We start from the raw sequence: 19,141 nt of genomic DNA on the forward strand, positions 1-19,141 counted from the left end.
ACCCACTTCATAACTAATATTCACCACAGACAGATCAGTTTACATCTGAGGGCTGAGTATACGTCAGCTCTAAATTTCTAAGTGTGAAGGAAAAAGGAAACTGAAGAGGTGTAATTTTCGAACATGCCAAATTCACTAACTGTTATTACTAGTGATAATTTTTAGCTACAGTCTAGTAAGTAAAAAACCAATCCAAGCAACCACAGAGATAAAAATAAAAAGAACAGGAAGCAGAGGCATCACTTGTGGCATTAATCAAAGTGTTCGGTCTGTAAATTATTTGTAGTTCTTTTGAAACAGATCACAATGTATGTTATGACATATAATAAGAGAGAAAAATAAATGTGTATAGTGAGGGACTATATACTATGATGGAAAAAAGTTGACTCTTTTTCTATATTAATAAATTTTCTACATGGAATATGAAGTATAATTTAATTTAAAAAACCAAAAGAAAAACAAATGTTATTGAACTAATATCTTGATTTATTCATCTAACTAAGAAATAAACCAATTATCATAAAGCTCACTTTCAGAAGATCAATCTTTTGGAATAGTCTCGCTTTTCTAACATCTATCATCTTTAAGATTTATTTATTATTATGTATATAGCATTCTGCCTGCATGTATGCCTGCAGGCCAGAAGAGAGCACCAGATTTCATTAGGGATGGTTGTGAGCCACCATGTGGTTGCTGGGAATTGAACTCAAGACCTCTGGAAGAGCAGCCAGTGATCTTAACCTCTGAGCCATCTCTCTGGCCCCCAACATCTATCATCTTACTCAGGTACACATCTTTAATCAAGGTAATTGGGAGGCAGAGGCTGATGGATCTCAGTGAATTTAAGGGCAGCCTGGTCTACAAAGCGAATTCTAGGACAGCCAGGGCTGTTACACAGAGAAACTCTATCTCGAAAATTCAAAAAAAAATTATTAAATATACTTTCTTTATAATTTATTAATTTATATATTCTGAGATTCCATTTCCAAAGATTTCAACATAGCAGATCTTGGGTAGAAATCAAGGAATTTTGGGAAGCTGGAGAAATGGGTCAGGAGTTAAGAGTACTGCTGCTCTTGAAAAGGGCCAGGGTTCAGTTTTCAACACCCATATACTTTCAAGGGGATGCGATACCATCTTCTGGTCTAGTGATACACCTACACACATGCAGGTAAATACTCATACACATAAAATACATCACTTTAAAAAATTCGCATAGCATTTTCCTAACATTTTGAATATGAAATGCAAAAAAGAATAATGTTCTTCAAAGGAAAGTGGTTAGCAATTACTATGGCCACATGGTAAGTAAATTTTCAACTGAGTTCTTCATCTATATTTGACCTATTTATTTATTCATTATTTTGTTTTTTGGAGAGAAGGTCTCACTTTGTAGTCCTGGCTGTCCTAGAACTCAAGATGTAGATCAGGCTAGCCTTAAATTCGTAGAGATTCACCTGCCTCTATCTCCCATGTGCTGGAGATTCAAGGAGTGCACCACTATCGTCTGGTTGTTCCAGTTTCCTCCAGTTTCCCGGAGGAAAGAGAATGGCAGAGGAACACAGCGACTGCTGTGATACCATTAGGTGAAAACTCAGTTACTGCCTACTTTGAGGGTAAGTGGTGAGAAGACAAAGGACGTCTGGCGGGGCACGTGCTAGACTTCTGGTGAAAGACACATGGCTGTGTGGTTGGAGACAAGTAATAAGCGGGTAAGTGTGCAAATATCGTAAATTAAGCCAAATAACATACCTAGTTCAAGAAGCTTCTTTGTGAGCAAAAGTGCCTTATCCAGGTCTCCCTGCTGGTACACTGCATAGCTCAAATAGTCTAGAACAGAGACTTTGTCTATGGTGGAAACCTCGCCTTCCTCCAGCTGCATTAGTGCTTGCTCCATCCACAGTTCCGTGTGGTAATAATCTGCTTCTGTATAGGCCACTTTGCCCAACTCAAAGCAGTCCTCGGCCGTTAGGAAAGACTTGTGTATCACCCCTACGAACAGAAAACACAGAGCATTGGCAATCTTCATATTGTACTATACTTACATAAACTTTCCAAGTGCTACTTCACTTTGATTTGAACTTCTTAATAATCCAGTAGTAAGAAAAGCAATAATCAGTTCGGTGTGGGTAGCACCATCTTTAATCCCAGCACTCAGGAGGTAAAGTCAAGCAGTGAATTCTCTGAATTCAAGGCCAGCCCAGTCTATATAGTGAGTCTAGGACTGTCAGAGCTACACAGAGAGACCCTGTCTCAAAATAAACAAATATACAATAAATTCAAAACAAAAATTAGCCTAATTTTATAAACAAACAGAATAATACGGTGTGACAGGATTACACAGCTGGTACAAGGGATGTGCCTCAAGTGCCTAAGGCCGAGGAGATGGCTCAGCAGGTAAAGGCACTAGCTCCAAGCTGAAGACCTAACTTCCTCCCTGAAACTCAGCAGAAGGAGAACTGACAAGTTCCTCTGACTTCCACATGCATGCCATGGCACCCATATGGCATCCACACAAAACTGATGTAAAAAAGTGAAAAAAAAAAAAAAACCCAAGATTTAGATGAAATCATATAGCATATATGTTATTAATATCCATTTATCAAGTATATATGAAGCAGATGAAGTTACCAAAATGAAACATCAATCAAGGTAAAACTTGCTATTATATAACACAGCAGGAATCATATCTGTCTCAGAAGCAACAACAAAACTGATGAACGGAAAGATGCACCAAAAGAAAAGCAAACCACTGACTAGTTTATCTTTTTAAAAAAGTCTTTTTGTTTCTAATTTTAGTGATTTGGACCTTCTCTCTTTTTAATTAATTTAGTTAAGAGTCTACCAATCTTATTGATCTTCTCAAAGACCTAACCGTGTTTCATTGATTCTTTGTGTTGCTGCTGTTGTTTCTATGTGACTGATTCAGCCCCGAGTTTAATTATTTCTTATCATCAACTCCTTTTGAGTGTTAGTTTCACTCTTGGGCATATAACCAAAGGACTCTACATTAAGAGACACTTGCCCAACCATGTTCACTGCTGTTCTATTCATAATAGCTAAAAATTGGAAACAGATGGCCATCAGCAGATGAATGGATAAAGCAAATGTAGTACACCACTCAGCTTGAAAAACAAAACAAACCCCACACAGCCAAATGGATGAAGCTAGAAAAAAAAAAAAAACAGACCCGAAAAGACAAATGTGGTATGTATCAGATTATTACATCAGTTTAACTGCAGATGTTAGGTACAGAATAAGGGACTAGTGGGAAGGATAGTCATAGATGTACGGGGGTGTGGGGGTGGGGCAAAGACAACAGGAATAGGAGTATCGAACAGGGAAAGGGAGGGAAATGGAGTTGAGGCAGAGAATACAGGGGATGCTTCCCAATGGAGTCTCACTGGGTACACAAACCACACTTAAGGGTGGGCCCCATGCCCAGCAGCAGATGGTGAATACAAATGAATGCAAGAATATTTTGAAGGTTTTCCCCTCATATGCTTTGCTGGGGCTTACAGATCTTTTGCTTAGATGTTATGGTTTCCAATTGTGTTTTTCTGGTTTCTATATGTGTGCAAATGTGTGTCTCAGAGTTTGTATGTGCTTCTTTTGTTTTTTGTTTTTGTTTTTTTTTTTTGGTGCCCCCCATTTGTTTTGTCCTATTTTGGTTCTTATCTTTTTAGATGAATGTTGTATTCTAATAGGAGAGAAAGAAAGGGTGTGAATTTGGGTGGGCAGGAAAAGAAAGAAGGATCCTGGAGAAGCCAGGCAGTGGTGGCGCACGCCTTTAATCCCAGCACTCGGGAGGCAGAGGAAGGCGGATCTCTGTGAGTTCCAGGCCAGCCTGGTCTACAAGAGCTAGTGCCAGGACAGGCTCCAAAGCTACAGAGAAACCCTGTCTCGAAAAACTAAAAAAATAAATAAATAAATAAAAATAAAAGAAGGATCCTGGAGGAGCTTGGAGATAGGAAACTAATCAGAATACACTATATGAAAAAACTTATTTTCAATAAAATAACAAAAAAATTCTGTTAAATTTATACATTATCCTAGTGAGGGAATGAACCCACCTACAGTAGGCAGCTCTCCCTATTTCAATTTAATAATAAAGGCAATCCTCCACAGGCAAGCCCACAGGCCTATCTCTTCCTATGGCACTGTAATACTAACCAACAAGCTGATAAAAGAAAACCCTGCTATACATCCCTGTATGGTCTGGTACTTGTTACATACGCAGGCTGGCCTCAGATTCATGGTAATAAAGTTTCAATGCTGACACTGGCAGGGGACACAATTAACCACAGCAGATATTAAAATCCTAATAGTTTAATGTGATATAATTCCAGAAACCAAACAGTCATATAAAATGTTGACCCTCATTACTGTGCTGCTGGTCCATGTCTAAAATGAGTTCACAATTCAGCAAGCCTAAGTGTTTTGGGGCCATGCAAAGCACATGGGGGGAGTATGTACATCAACACACGAGACATCACAGTAACAGTCTGTAAACGACAACATTCTGGCAGTGTTGTATGAATAAGCATAATGATAAAGGGCGGAAGATCTTCAGCTATTCTGCTTTGGTAAAGTGATTGTGAATGTTTTAGTTATTATCTATTCACAATTATTACAGAAGACTCTCTGGGGATTGGGTTTTTGAAAAAGAAAAAAAAAAAAAAAAGACAACGCAGCACCTGAAGCTGAGATTATTCCACGGCTGGCATGAAGGAAACAAGAGCAAACGGGCGAGAAAATGGGGAAATGACACAAGCCCTCTAAGGCACCGTGTTTGCTCACCTCGTTAGCCTCATGTCTCTCACCATGCCTAACTCATGCATGTTCCACTGGAACTGTGCTAAACCACACAAAGTTCTTGTTAGCCTGTGTGATACATTAATCCCAGCACTCAGGAGACAGAGGCAGAGGCAGCGGCAGCGGCAGCGGCAGAGGGATCTCTGGGTTGAGTCTAGAGAGCAAATTCCAGGACAGTAGGGTCTACACAGAGAAACCCTGTCTCAAAAAGCCAAAATCAAATCAATCAAACAAGCAAAAAAAAAAAAAAAGTGTTTGTTACTTATCTGAGTAAGATAGGTTCTCTCCCTTCTGGTCTTCAGATATGTTCCTTCTGTCTAGAACACTTTTTCCTAGCCTACTCCTGTCCACCTCCTCACCATTCTCCTGGCTAACACTTTCTTCATTAGATCTCAATTTTTTTAATAGGTCTTCCATGACGTCATTTTCACATATATGAAGCCCAGAATTAAGATCCCTTTTGTGTGCTCCTACTATATCCGGAAGCTCTCCCTTCCTGGCATTCATCTTTAGAACAGAAGTGCCTTAAATGACAAAGGTGTTGTCTTGTGCATTATATAATTTTTATACTGATCTTAGTGTTGTAATTTAAAAGGCAGCATGCAAAAATGCAAGAGAAAGATGCAATACAACAGCACTCACATGAAGGAGTTTTTTTATTGGATGAAGGGAATGGAAAAAGCGGGGAGGGGAGGTGGGAAACGGGCCTCTGGGGACAGGAGTGGCAGAAGAGGAGAGAGAGAGAGGCAGAGAAGCAGAGAGGCAGAGAGAGGGGAGGACGAAGAGAGACAGAGAGAGATGGGAGGGGGCAAAACCCGCCTTTTAAAAGGGAATGCAGTGAATGCGTACAGGAGGTGCTCTTAGTGGCTGCAACTGAGGATGTATCCTATCAGGACCCCAAGGGCAGGCCAGTACAGATGCCTGATTATTAATACTTAGTAACTGCACATATGACATAATTAATGCCAGAAGCCAAATTTTAAATGTTATAATCCTATCAAATGTTGTAATGCAGTTAATAGAAATTGAAAATAGAATACAAACCTGATCACTCCAATAAGTATTTGTTTATTAAAAATCTTACTTAATATAAAATATTAAATGTTACCATCCCACAATGTATACCAAACGAAAAAAATATGTACAAAAAAAGCATCTTTAGCCAGGTAGTAGTGGTGCACACCTTTAATCCCAAAACTGGGAGGCAGAGGTAGGTGGATCTCTGTGAGTTAAAGGCCAGCCTAGTCTACAGAGTGTCAGGACAGCTAGAGCTACATAAAGAGAAACTCTGTCTCAAAATGAAAGGAAGGAAGGAAGGAAGGAAGGAAGGAAGGAAGGAAGGAAGGAAGGAAGGAAGGAAGGAAGGAAGGAAGAGCATTTTCATCAACAACCATCTCTTTGGTTACTGAGAAAACCAGTTTCAGTCTGACCACAGACACATTTCACTTCCCCGGTGATAGTGAAAGAAGACACTGAGCCACAAACTCACAGAAAAAGTGACAGAAGCAAATTATCATAAAGTAAGATATAACTCAAAATTTTTGCACAAAATTTTTTGACCAATATAGTTACATACTATAGTAGGTTGCTTTATACTATAGAACATTTTAATATCTGCCCATATTCAGAACATCTTAGCTTTCAGTTAATGAACATAAAATGATTAATCATTTTACGATTTTATCTACAAAGCATTTAAGTAATATCAAATGTTCTAAAAGAAAAACTAGAAAAATGACTTTTGTTATATACTGAAATTCCTTCCTTAGGCTGTTGCTTTGACAGTATCAAGCTAAAAGCATGATCCCCTGCCATTAACTATCAGAGAAGGGAGCTTTTCTTTTGTTCTCAAAGGATAGCAGCAAGTAGGGCTACTGAGATGGTCCATCAGGTGGATCACCAGATCCCACGGAAGAAGGAGAGAACCAACTCCCAGACTGTTCTCTGACCTCTACACATGTGCCATGGCACGTGCATGCCCCCACATACTCTCATAGCCTTGCAAATACCAACAACAAATAACTTTGTGAGCTAGAAAGCCAGATATAGCAGTATATGCTTGTAATCCCAGCACTCAGGAGGTTGAAACAGGAGACCAGCCTGATCTGCAGGAGACCCTGTCACAAACAAATGTTAATACATAAAATTACTCATATTTTCCTATGGGCTGAAGAGAGTAGCTAGGTGACCAACATTAATGGATGGGAAGAATTCTCTTACCTGGAAGATTACCCTTTGAGATGGTTTCTGTGTCCAGATTGTAGGTGTCTTGCAGACGAAACAGAGCTTTAGCTGCCCCAACCTGATCTTCATCATTAGGGAAGTACTGCCTCTGAATGGTCAGGTTAGAGATAAAGCCTTGAAATAGAAAAAATGGTGGGGGAAGGCTGGGCTATAAAAATTCATTGACTTTTAATAGAAACAAACTGATTTTTAATAGAGTATTATATTTACAAACTTAACCATTTTTCTACCTTACCATGAAATTTCCACATGTTCACAAAAAAACAAAACAAAACAAAAAAACCCACACTGACTGAGATGGAACAGACCATTAACTTCAATTCCCTACTCCCATTAAAAAGCAACCTGAGGTCACTTCAGAATTACATTCCTATTAGTAAAGCTCTAATAATAACTGTTACACAACTTAACAAGGAAGAAACAAACAGCCCAGAGGCCAGGAATGATAGCACATGCCTGTAAACCAAGAACTCCGACAAAGGTAAGAGGATGGCATGTGTTGAGTGCCAGCCTGTCTCAAAATGCCCAAACAAGTCAGGCATGCTGGCCCACGCCCTTAATCCAGCATGTGGAGGCAGAGGCAGGCAGAGTCTGCGAGTTGCAGACCAGCTAGAACTACATAGTGAGACCCTGTCTAAAAAATACACAGAAGAGACGGAAAATACAAAACTGGTGATGTAGGGTCAATTGTAGAGAACCTGTATAAAAGGTGCAATGCCCTGAGTTCCATTCTCAGGACCCTTTCCCTGACAGACACAAGAACTACAGGATTCATATAAAATATCTTAAAATCAAAATAACAAAATGAATTACTTGATAACTAGAGCTCCTAAGGAGAATGGATTATAAACACTCCTTAAAAACAAAAAAACAAGATCAAAATGTTATTCAAAATTTTAATAACACTAATGTCACCACTGTAAATAGTTTCATAAATTTATTGTCAACTATATGTATTCTGATCACTAAACATCAGGTATTTTTTTAAATTAATGGAAATGTACAGACTAATCTCACTCATAAACATTGGTGCAAAAATACTAAATAAAATACTGGCAAATCGAATCCAAGAACATATCAGAACCATCATCCACCATGATCAAGTCGGCTTCATCCCACAGAAGCAGGGATGGTTCAACATATGAAAATCTGTCAACATAATCCACCATATAAACAAACTGAAAAATAAAACCCACATGATCATCTCATTAGATGCTGAGAAAGCTTTCGACAAAATACAACATTCCTTTATGATAAAGGTCTTGGAGAGAGCAGGGATTCAAGGAACATACCTAAACATAATAAAGGCAATATAAAGCAAGCCAACAGCCAACATCAAACTAAATGGAGAGAAACTCCCAGCGATTCCACTGAAATCAGTAACAAGACAAGGTTGTCCACTCTCTCTGTATCTATTCAATATAGTTCTTGAGATCCTAGCTAGAGCAAATAAGACACCAAAAGGAGATAAAGGGGATACAAATCGGAAAAGAAGTTGAACTCTCACTGTTTGTTGATGATATGATAGTTTACATAAGTGATCCCAAAAATTCTACCAAGGAAATTCTACAACTCAAACACTTTCAGCAATGTAGCAGGATACAAAAAAATCAGCCCTCCTGTACACAGATGATAAATGGGCTGGGGAAGAAATCAGAGAATCCAACACCCTTCACAATAGCCACAAATAGCATAAAATATCTCGAAGTAACTCTAACCAAACAAGTAGAAGACTTGTATGACAAGAACTTTAAATCTTTGAGGAAAGAAATTGAAGAAGACACCAGAAAGTAGAAAGATCTCCCATGCTCTTGGGTAGGTAGAATCAACATAGTAAAAATGACAATCTTACCCAAAGCAATCCTCAGATTCAATGCAATAAATGGTCTCAGGAGGAATATAATGGGAAAGTCAGCTCAAGGTAAAGAAGTAGGCACAACCATCTGCCATTACTTTTCATGGTCCTATAGGTAGTAGTGTTCCTTCCTTACCACAGGAGACCCACTGCAAAACTTTTAGTTGTTAAAAGAAAGCATGGATAGTGCCAAAACTTTGAAAAACAAGACTGTTTTTCCTTTCACATACATATGCAAGTTCAGCCAGTATCTTTTCTAGCTAACTGAGCTCATGTATATAGCTTCTGTAATCTGAGGTACAACAGCAGAACTATAATTTCTTTTCCTTCTTCACAATTTAATGAAGATTAAGCTTATTCTTACCAAGGTTTTTAGCAACTTCTATGTTTCTGCCTTCATTTCTAAGTCAAGAGCTTTCACTTACAGAACATTCTATTACTTCTCTCTAATTGCAATGCCCAAATTGCAGCATCATTATGCTTGCACTTGTGGATCATGTGTGCTCCACACGCTACTTAACACTATGAAACGTGAGATTGCAACAATGCTCTGAGAACAGAGGGCTGCTAAGGACTAAGGGCAAGGATATGCTGCAAGGAAGGGGCCTCGCAGTCCAGCAGGGCAGCAGAGGAATTCATCTCAGTCAGAAAGCCACAAAACTTACAATTTCCTGTTCAGTTTGGAAGTTTTCCACACTTTGGGGCTGTGGCTAACTGTAACTACCATAGATAAAGAGACTGTAAGGTGTCCTTTACTGCTTGCTAACACTGGTAACATTCTAGAGAGCATATTATATACACAGATGGTTTGGCCTGCATCTGTTTTCTTTCTCTTTTTGTATCAGTAATGTATCCAAACAGTTGAACTTCTACTGTACACTACAAAATCCCTTTACCTCATTAAATTCAGGCCTTTTTTTTTAACCAGAATATCAGCACTCCAACTACAATTTTAATATTTTGTGTAGAAAGATTTTTGAGTATTAAGGTCTCTAGGTTCTTTTTTTTATTTATTGCCTACGATAAGTAAAATAACCCTAAACACAATATACTAGGTAGAACACAGCTAAAACCCTTCTTTGTAACTCAATTCCCAATGTTTTTACCCTTAGAAATGAAGTTCTATTCCAAATAATCTAATCACTTCTATAGATCAAAAGGCAAAAGTCACCCATTCTGTCAACAATATTAGAAGTTACTATTTTTTTTAATAAAATGCTCCAGATTTCAACTATCTCTAGTCAAACAAAACATACATGCAATAATTCAATTATAATATAAACCTCTGCTATACTAGAAATGAGTTGGTTTTGGGGTCTGAAGTCTCTGTAAACTCACCATCTGACATATCCTTGAGGATCAGATTCTCCAACTCACTCCATTCAGTGTTCAGACGCTTCATTAATTTGAATGCATTTACAGGATGCCCAACAAACCCTTCTGGATCTTTGGTTGCCGTATTGGTTAGTCGGTCTAACTTCTCTGCCCATCTAAAGATATAAGACGTAAAAGTAGTGAACTAAGCCAGGCATGGTGGCACATGCTTTTTTTGTTCCTGAAAATGGTTGGGTTTTTTTTCCATACAATACATTCAGATTAGTTTCCCCTCTCCCAACTTCTCTTCACTTCCCCACCAACCCAAATCTGGCACATGCTTTTAATCCCAGCACTTAGGAGGCAGAGGCAAGTGGATCCCTGTGAATTCAAGGCTAGCATGATCTAGCAAGTCCTTCCAGACTTCCTGAAAAAGAGTGTACCAAAGAAAAATTACACACAAGAACTTGGGAAAAGTAACTAATTATAAGGTTTTCATTTAAAGATACTATCTATAATTTCTTTTTAAAGTAAAATTATAAAGACTCTAAAGCATAAAATCTTATAGATAAAAATCTAACTTAATAGAATCAAAAATACACAACTTTTCTGTTTTAGATTATTTCTCACATCTTGGTCAAAGCTAAAATTTTAATCACTCAAAACTTTCATTTCCTCATAAGTTCCAAGAGGCTAAAATTATTATAATAATAAAAATAAAATGGCCCTGTCTAAATTCTGTTAAGTATGCATTTAAAGCAACTTAGACCCTAAAAACAAATTTGTACTTTCTTATTTTTTTTTTTTGTTGTGTATGAGTGTTTTGCCTGCATAAAAATATGCTTACCATGTGCATGCCTGGTGCCTGAGGAGGCCAGAAGAGGATATCAGATCTGGGACTGGAGTTACAGACAGTTGTGAACCACCTTGTGGGTGCCGGGAATTGAACCTGGATCTACTGAGAGAGTGGCCAGTGCCCTTAACTGCTGAGTCATCTTTCTAGCCCTTTACACATTTTTTTCCTTTTAAAAAATACTGGATCTCACTATGCTGCCACTAAAGTTAGTCTTGAATTTCTGGACTCAAGAGATTTCCCTGCTTCATCCCCTGCGGTGGCAGTGAGCACTGGTATATGCCACTGAGCTTAGCCTAACTCATGCTAAAAATTATTATTATTACTAATCATTATTATTATTGCTTTGTTTTATTATATTATGCAGTCTAGATTGGCCTTCATTGTGACCCTCCTGCCCCTCCCTCCTAAGTGTTGAAATTACATGTGTGTGCAACCATGTTTGGCTAATTTGTGGCAAATCTTTAAACTATGTAGAAAACAAGTTTTAAAGCAGAAACATCAGCCAGGTGCACACCTTTAATCCCAGCACTCAACAGACAGAAGCAGGTCAATCTCAGTGAGTTTCAGTCAGCCAGTGCTACACAGTCAGACTGTCTCAAAACACGCACACACGCACACAGACACCCCAAAATATCAATACTAAGACATTCATTAAACAAAACACAAATTCTCAGGTCAGGATTAACTATAAATTTGTGTCAATAAAATTAACATTCTAGAAAAACCACTATATACCCCCCCCAAAAACACATATAAAACATAACATTAATCATGCTTATCACTGTAAGCTCTATAACGGAATCCCAGGAGTAGAACTGGAAAAACTACTCCAGCAGGTGGCTTATTTGGGACACCTACATCTTCATCCATCCATATTCTTCCTCACTGTGATGGTTAATCTGGACTGTCAACACCATTAGATTGATTAAATAGATTGAGTAGTAACTCTTAAAGGACAGCTTTGGGTTTATCCATGAGGTGTTTTCAGAGAAAATTAGGTAGGAAAGACATACCCTGATGTGTGCAGCATCAACACAGGCTAGGGAAGGAGGGAGCCTGCTTCCCCTCCATTCTCTGTGTGCTCCCTACTGCCATTATGTGAGCTGCTGTTTTAATGGAATGGACTAGGACAGCTGAACTGTGAGACAAAGTAAATTATTTTCTCCAACTAATTTTTGTCAAGTTACTTTGTCACAGTAGTGAAAAAGCTAAGTAGGGACTATGGAGATGGCTCAGGTGGGAAAGTGCTTGTTACCTAAGGATGGGCACTTGAGTTCAGATCCAACACCCACACTGACAGTGGTGTGTGCCTGCACTTCTAGTGCTGGGGAGGTGGGAAGAGGAAGATCCCTGAAATTAACCAGCCAACTAGCCTTGCCAGGTTCAGTTAAGAAAGCCTGTCTTAAAAAACAAGTAGATAAGCCGGGCGGTGGTGGCGCACGCCTTTAATCCCAGCACTGGGAGGCAGAGGCAGGCGGATCTCTGAGTTCGAGACCAGCCTGGTCTAAAGAGCTAGTTCCAGGACAGGCTCCAAAACCATAGAGAAACCCTGTCTCAAAAAACCAAAAAAAAAAAAAAAAAAAAACAAACAAGTAGATAGCAATAAAGCAAGACAACTAATGTCAACCTTTGACCTCTACCTAACACAGAGCTGACACACATGAACCCCCACCCAGATTAACCCATTTTCCTGTGCTCACTGCTTTAGATATTTTAACTGGATTTCTTTTCCACTCTTGGTGCATTCAGGTAGAGTTGGAGCTATTGTAAGGAAACACACTTACTTTTTTATCTGTTCTAACTTGTCCTCTTCTGCTTTAATGTAATCCTTTAGTGATGTCACCAGATCTTTCTCAGTATGGATCAAATCAGTCATCTGACCTACATGGGAAGAGAAAAGTTATTAAATATTCATCAATATAAATATTTTAGCTACAGGAGGATTTAACTGGAATGGAACAGATATGCTGTAAAAGATCATTTTCCCTCATTTTTCTTTTTTTACCAGATAAACCAAATTAATCCAAATAAAAATCTAATCATGAATTCTAGTTCTAGCTTTTGTAACTAATAAATTTTGTCAACTTAGACTATTCTGGGAAATGGTGTTTTCATTTACAAACTTAAATTAACAAATAACACTACTTTCTAAGAATTACTGTTTTTTTCTTTACTGTCTCTGGTTTTATACCTCATCTTTTGTGTTTAAGACTAGTCAGGATCAAATTTTTGATTAAAAAAAAAAAACAAAATACAAACCACACTTGAGAAAGTTCCAAAAATGTTTTAAAATTTTTCTTTTTAAGAGGGCTCCTCATTTTATATACTGAAATCAAGTGTTAAGACATGTCTACACTTCTGTTTTAGTTCTACGGGTCAAAACAGTCGATAGAAAGAAGGGAAACATCTCACTTAACACTTCATTACACATATGAAGTATACAGAGAGGAAATTATAGACAGACACAGCTCAAACTTTCAAGTCTACTCTGAGAACTAGAAAGAACGGGAGCTCTTACCGTCTATATACTTGCTCTGTTAGAGTCCCACTCCACACAGAGACCCCGCTTTAATCCACATACCCAATAAAACATTGTTTTAAAAAATTGTAAAGAAGAAAAGCAGACAGACATAACTGATTTTTTTAAACTGCCTGTTTAGATAGGTAAAGGGTTTGTAAACCAAGGTCAGTCTTCAGGAATATAATGCATTTGTTTTTTTCTATTTAAAACTACAAAAGCAGGTAAATTTTAAAATGTAAAACCCAGTAAGTTATAAATAGTAAAGACTTACCAATTGAAGTAAAGAAGCCTGGATGGGCTGAAGACTGAGGAAGTAAAACCCCTATTATTAAAACACACCAGATCATCTTGGAAGACTTCATGGGTTCACACACCTATAAAAACAGCACAGCAGTTAGTCTCCAAGCTAGAATTGATGGTGATTTTTATAAATCAATTTAATAACAGCTAATTTATTATTTTAGCAGAGTTAGATGCTCCATACAAGAGAAAAACTTCAACCCATTTGTTTTCCTATTACTATTTTAAGTAGAGCAATTAAGAGCTGTGGGTTTTTTTTTAAGATTTACTTTTATTATTCTTAATTATATGTGTATACACTGTGTATACAAGTATGGGTGTCCTTGCAGGTCAGAGGAATCAGATGCCCTAGAACCCAGGAACTGAAGTTACAGGTAGTTGTAAGCCAACAGATATGAATGCTGGGAGCAGAACTCAGATCCTCTGGAAAAGCAAAAAGTGTTCTTAACAGCTAAGGCTTTTTATATAGAATTGAAAACACTTTTCCCTTTGACTAGATCTAAAACATGAATTTTCACAAATATATACTTTAAACATTACCAATATATTTTTAAAATGTCAGAAATGGCTTATAAGAAAAAATATTCAGAGCTCTTTAGCCATTCCCCCCACCCCTCCCCAGCACTGGCTGTCCTGTTTCTGTTCTTAAGATGGGCTAACTTCTCTTACTACTATGTTCTATGTTTAAAAAACAAAAACTCTCAAGCCTAGTTAGTACACTGCTGTGATTTCCCCCTAATTTCAATCTTGTAGAAAAGCACCCCCCCTTTTTTTCTTTTTCCATTCCTTTGTGTGTGCATGCACAGTCTGAGGTTGACATCTGGAACCTCCCTAACCACCCTTCTACATTATTCATTGAGGCAGGTTCTTTCAACCAAACCCAGAGCTCACTCACACAGCTAGTCTCTAGCCAGCTTGCTCTACAGATCAGGTCTTTGCCATCTAAGGCTGGAATCACAGGCAGACTCTCACATCACGTGGCATAATGTCTGCATTCTGGGGGTCTGAACTCTGGCCCTCACAGTCCTTTAACCACAGAGCCTCCTGCCACCCCTGCCTTCTGTCCTTCTCCACTGTCCCTGGGAGCAGTCTGTTCTAGTGAGGACTGCTCGTGATGAAGAGGGTATTAGTAACCACTGAAAGGCTCTGCCTGGCTTTCACCAACCGCCCTAGCACCCTTCCTCCTTCTCATGGGCTTTCTCGCTGCTTTCAGCAGTGCGGCACCACTACTTACAACTTGCTTCAGAAGCAGGTTCCCATTGACTAGGCTGACTTGCCAAATAATTCTTGTCGGCATTTCTCCATCTTTCCTATGTGAATCTGTCTAAACCAACAGGCTTTTCAGAGGCCTAACTGAAACTCCCTATTTAATAAAAGCTGAAAAGTATCTTCACCTTCACTCTTAAGTTAAACCCAATAAAAATAGATCACTACAATAAAATGGCATCCTGGAAGAACTCCTATATTTCCTCCCTCAAGTTTGCTACAAATTTCCAGATCCTTCCAGAACCACACAGTAGTGAAATACAGTTTTCTTGGCTGCCTTACAGTGATCTGGGGAAAGCTTCTAGAATGTAGCAGATGCAAGCACTTCCTCTCTTGGGCTCCTGCCAAAGCACAAGGCTTTTTCAAAACACCAGGCTGCCTGGAGAGTCTAGAATTTTCTGCATTTAATCAGATTTCTGCCATAATTTTCTTAATGAGTAAATGCCTTTTTCAGAAAAAAAATTATACATGCTTTGATTATATTAACAGAAGGCTAATCATAAGTACTGTATAAATTTAACTCATGATAAAGTTTAGACCTATCATATAAGATCTTTCTCATTAATAAAGTGTTATTAAAGGTTCTTTGTTCCCTGCCATTATTGTTAAACTTCACAATAAATCAAGAACCATTAGCTTACAGAAATAACTAAAAAGCAGCTTTAAAATGGCATTTTCCTTCCAGTAACTGTTTTTTTTTTAACTTCTTCTTTTAAGTGTATGGGTGTTTTCCCCTGCATATATATAAGTGCACCATATGTACACATGGTGCCCTCAGAGGCCAGAAGGAGTTCGGAGTCCTTAAAAGTGGATTTATGGAGGATTCTGAGCCACCACGTGGATGCTAGAAATCAAACCCTAGACCCCTGTAACAATATCAAATGCAATAAATTGCTGAGCCATCTCTCCAGGCCCTAGTACTCTTATTTTTATTGTATGTGTACAAGTCTTTTGCCTGTGTCTGTGTAGCACCTGTGTGCAGTGCCTGCAGAGGCCAGAAGAGGGCATCATACCACAGGAAACTAGAATTTACAGTGTCTCTGGAAATACTCTCTAGCCCTGAACTTTTATATTTTTAATAACTGCAGCATCTATATAAAATCTCAAAGCACTAATAATATGAAGAAAAAAATGAAAGGAGCTAGATGTGGTGGTGCCGGGGCAGGCAGAGCTCTGTGAGTTCAAGGCCATCCCTGTCTACATAGTGAGACAGGTCACAAGTAATAAGGATGGCACAGGTGTTTCGAGTATGTACCGAAGCTGGAGTTACAGGTACCCAGTGTGGGTGCTGAAACTGAATTCAGGTTCTCTAAGAGCAGAATCTGAATTCTCTGGCCTCCCATGGCACCTGTACTTACAAGCATGTGCATGCATGCACTCAGTTGTTTTTTAAATGTCAGAAAACACGGCTGGGGAAACAATTCAGTGGACAGCATGAGGACCAGGGTTTGTCCCCAGAACTGGCACCTGTAATCCCAGTGTTCTTGCGCAGAGATAGGATACAAAAACAGGAGAATCCCAGGAAACTAGTATCTAGTCTGTATACGCAACAGCAAACAGAGGTCAGTTTACAAGCAAGGTGGATGGTGAAAACTGACACCTGGGGTTATTCTCTGACCTTTATACACTCTTGTCTTTATAAGCACACGTGTGCAGATACACACACATGAAGACACACACGGAGAGGGGTGGAGAAAGGAGAGAGAAAACATCAAAATGGTATAAAATTAATAGGTTTGTATGGGGACTGAAGTAGCCTAGTGGGTAACGGCTGACACTAGCCTGAGGACCTGAGTTCACTTCTCAGGACCCACACAGTAGAAGAACAAAAGTGACTCCAAGCTGTCTTCTGACCTCCAGGAGCACCACGGCACACACACATACAGGCACACAAAGTAAAGTGCAATAAATGAAAAATTTAAATAAGCCTTTTTAAAATTCTACTAAGGAGTCCGGACTAAAAAGATGCTAATAGGTAAATGGATAAAGAAATTGGAAATTCAAAATAAGAAGCTATGCTTGACAAAAACATGTTCAAACTTGTACATTTGTAATCCCAGCACTTAAGAGGCTAAGGCAGAAAAATCAGCAGTTCAAATCCAGCCTGTGTTATAAAGAGAAAGTGTCTCAAGCAAAACAAAAGGGAAAAAAAACTAACAATATAGCATAGCTATATGTAACAATATAACATAGCCATATGTAACTATGAAAGAAGATATGCAGAAGAAATTAATGAGGATGTAGGAAAACATTGGGTAACTTCTCCATATACCTCTGCATATTTTGTTATTGTATGTATAAATGATGCATGTGTAGGAGTGCACACATGTGGAGGTCAGAGGACAACCTTGACAAGGATCCCGGGCTCCACTTCAGGTCCTCGGTTGTGTGGCGAGTGCTTTACACACTGAACCACCTTATCACTTATCTATGTTTTCTGGATGCCTTAGAGCGTAAGTCTACAGCAAACCAACTACGATATGAAGTAGTGAACTACAGTATGCTAGTGGCATGCCTGCCCATTCTCCTTCTTCCTAGAAATTGACACATAACCCAGAGCACTGACCCTCACCTCATGAACATAATGGTTAAGGAATGGGCTTGTGAATGGGAAAAAAGCAGGTCTTCATGGAATTGTTTAACTCACACGTGAACTGGGGTCAGACCTATGACTATTTTTCCTAGTTCTGAAGTGTGGATCCAACCTATAAAGGCAAAGTAACATCATAGAATCAAGTATTTCTAGCCACAGGGTCTCATTCTTTACAACTGGAGCGCTGAATCAGTGAGATACCCCAATCACTAACTTCCCAGTACACCCAAGGGAGCCTCTTTTATAACTTTTTTCCAGGCTACTTTAAATTGGATTTTACCATTTGCAATATAAAGTCAGGTCTATATACCATTACTCCAACAACTAACAAGACAATCAAATTGTTGTTCTATAGCTATGGTCCTCAAACTGCCATATCAGAACCATCTAAAAGTCTGAGATAGGCAGGTTAACCTGTACACATATCCAGGTGCTGCAGACATTGCTGGTCTGATGGCAATACTTTGAGAGCAACTGGGTACAGGAAAACATTGAGATCACAAAAATAGGCCTCTTTCTTTAAAATGGGTTTTATACTTCAATTTATCTTTCAGAAAAACAGATCACTCTACAGAATGGTTCTGTTTCAAAACTATATCTCATTTACCCACATTCCCTGAACAACCTAAGTGACATGTTAATAGACATAGTTTTATTAATCACAGTTTTTTTTAAAAAAAGAATAATGATTTTCTTAATTATGATGTCCTACTTCCATTTATTTCTACCCTTCAAATCTGCAAAAGCAAATCACTATAGAATAGAGTCAAGCTTCCCAAGAGGTAATACAGCATTAAGAAAAAATGAGAGATAAAATTGTCTTCTGTTCTAAATCTTCAAGCATCGAACAGAATTTAAATGAGCCAACATAATTGTAATCGCTTTCATTTTGTAATATTTATGGATTTGGGTTTTTTTGAGACAGGGTCTAACTATGCAGTCCAGGCTGGCCTTGAATTCCCAGACATTCCCCTACTCCTCCTCTGGAGTACTGAAGGTAATCTCTTATAAGGAAAAAGTCCCAGGATTCCTGAGAAGACTTGCAAAGAGAGGAGAGGGAGGGAAGATACAAGGGACAGAAGGGGAAGAAAACAGAATACAAGGCCCAAGAAGATCACAGCTGCCAAGATAAACTTGATACTGTAGCAATAATAATAATTTCTTGAAAATAATTTATGAACCTGATGCAGCAGTGCAGATGTGCAATTGCAACACTTACAAGGCTAAAGCAGGAAGACTGAAAATCTGAGAACAGCCTGGGTTACATAATGAGTTCTAGGCCAGTCTAAGCTACATAGCAAAAGCACAGGTCAAAAAAGAAAAGGAGGCCGAGCGGTGGTGGCGCACGCCTTTAATCCCAGCACTCTGGAGGCAGAG

At 38.7% G+C, this 19,141-nt stretch overlaps 1 protein-coding gene across 2 annotated transcripts in view; it reads right to left on the minus strand.

Moving 5' to 3' along the window:
• P4ha1 (prolyl 4-hydroxylase subunit alpha 1) overlaps nt 1-19,141 on the minus strand; it is a 53,097-nt gene that overhangs the window by 22,509 nt on the left and 11,447 nt on the right. For both annotated transcript variants that reach the window (XM_050143123.1, XM_050143130.1), the window contains exons 2-6: nt 13,877-13,979; nt 12,869-12,965; nt 10,253-10,404; nt 7,036-7,173; nt 1,753-1,992 (exon numbers count right to left, since the gene is read on the minus strand). In XM_050143123.1, the coding sequence (XP_049999080.1) occupies nt 1,753-1,992; nt 7,036-7,173; nt 10,253-10,404; nt 12,869-12,965; nt 13,877-13,967 (718 nt within the window). In that variant the 5' untranslated portion in view covers nt 13,968-13,979. The remainder of the gene's footprint in view (nt 1-1,752; nt 1,993-7,035; nt 7,174-10,252; nt 10,405-12,868; nt 12,966-13,876; nt 13,980-19,141) is intronic.

Source organism: Alexandromys fortis, unplaced genomic scaffold (genome assembly GCF_014885135.2).
Source record: "Alexandromys fortis isolate MF-2015 unplaced genomic scaffold, M_Fortis_MF-2015_v1.1 scaffold_9, whole genome shotgun sequence".
Taxonomy (NCBI): Eukaryota; Metazoa; Chordata; class Mammalia; order Rodentia; family Cricetidae; genus Alexandromys; species Alexandromys fortis.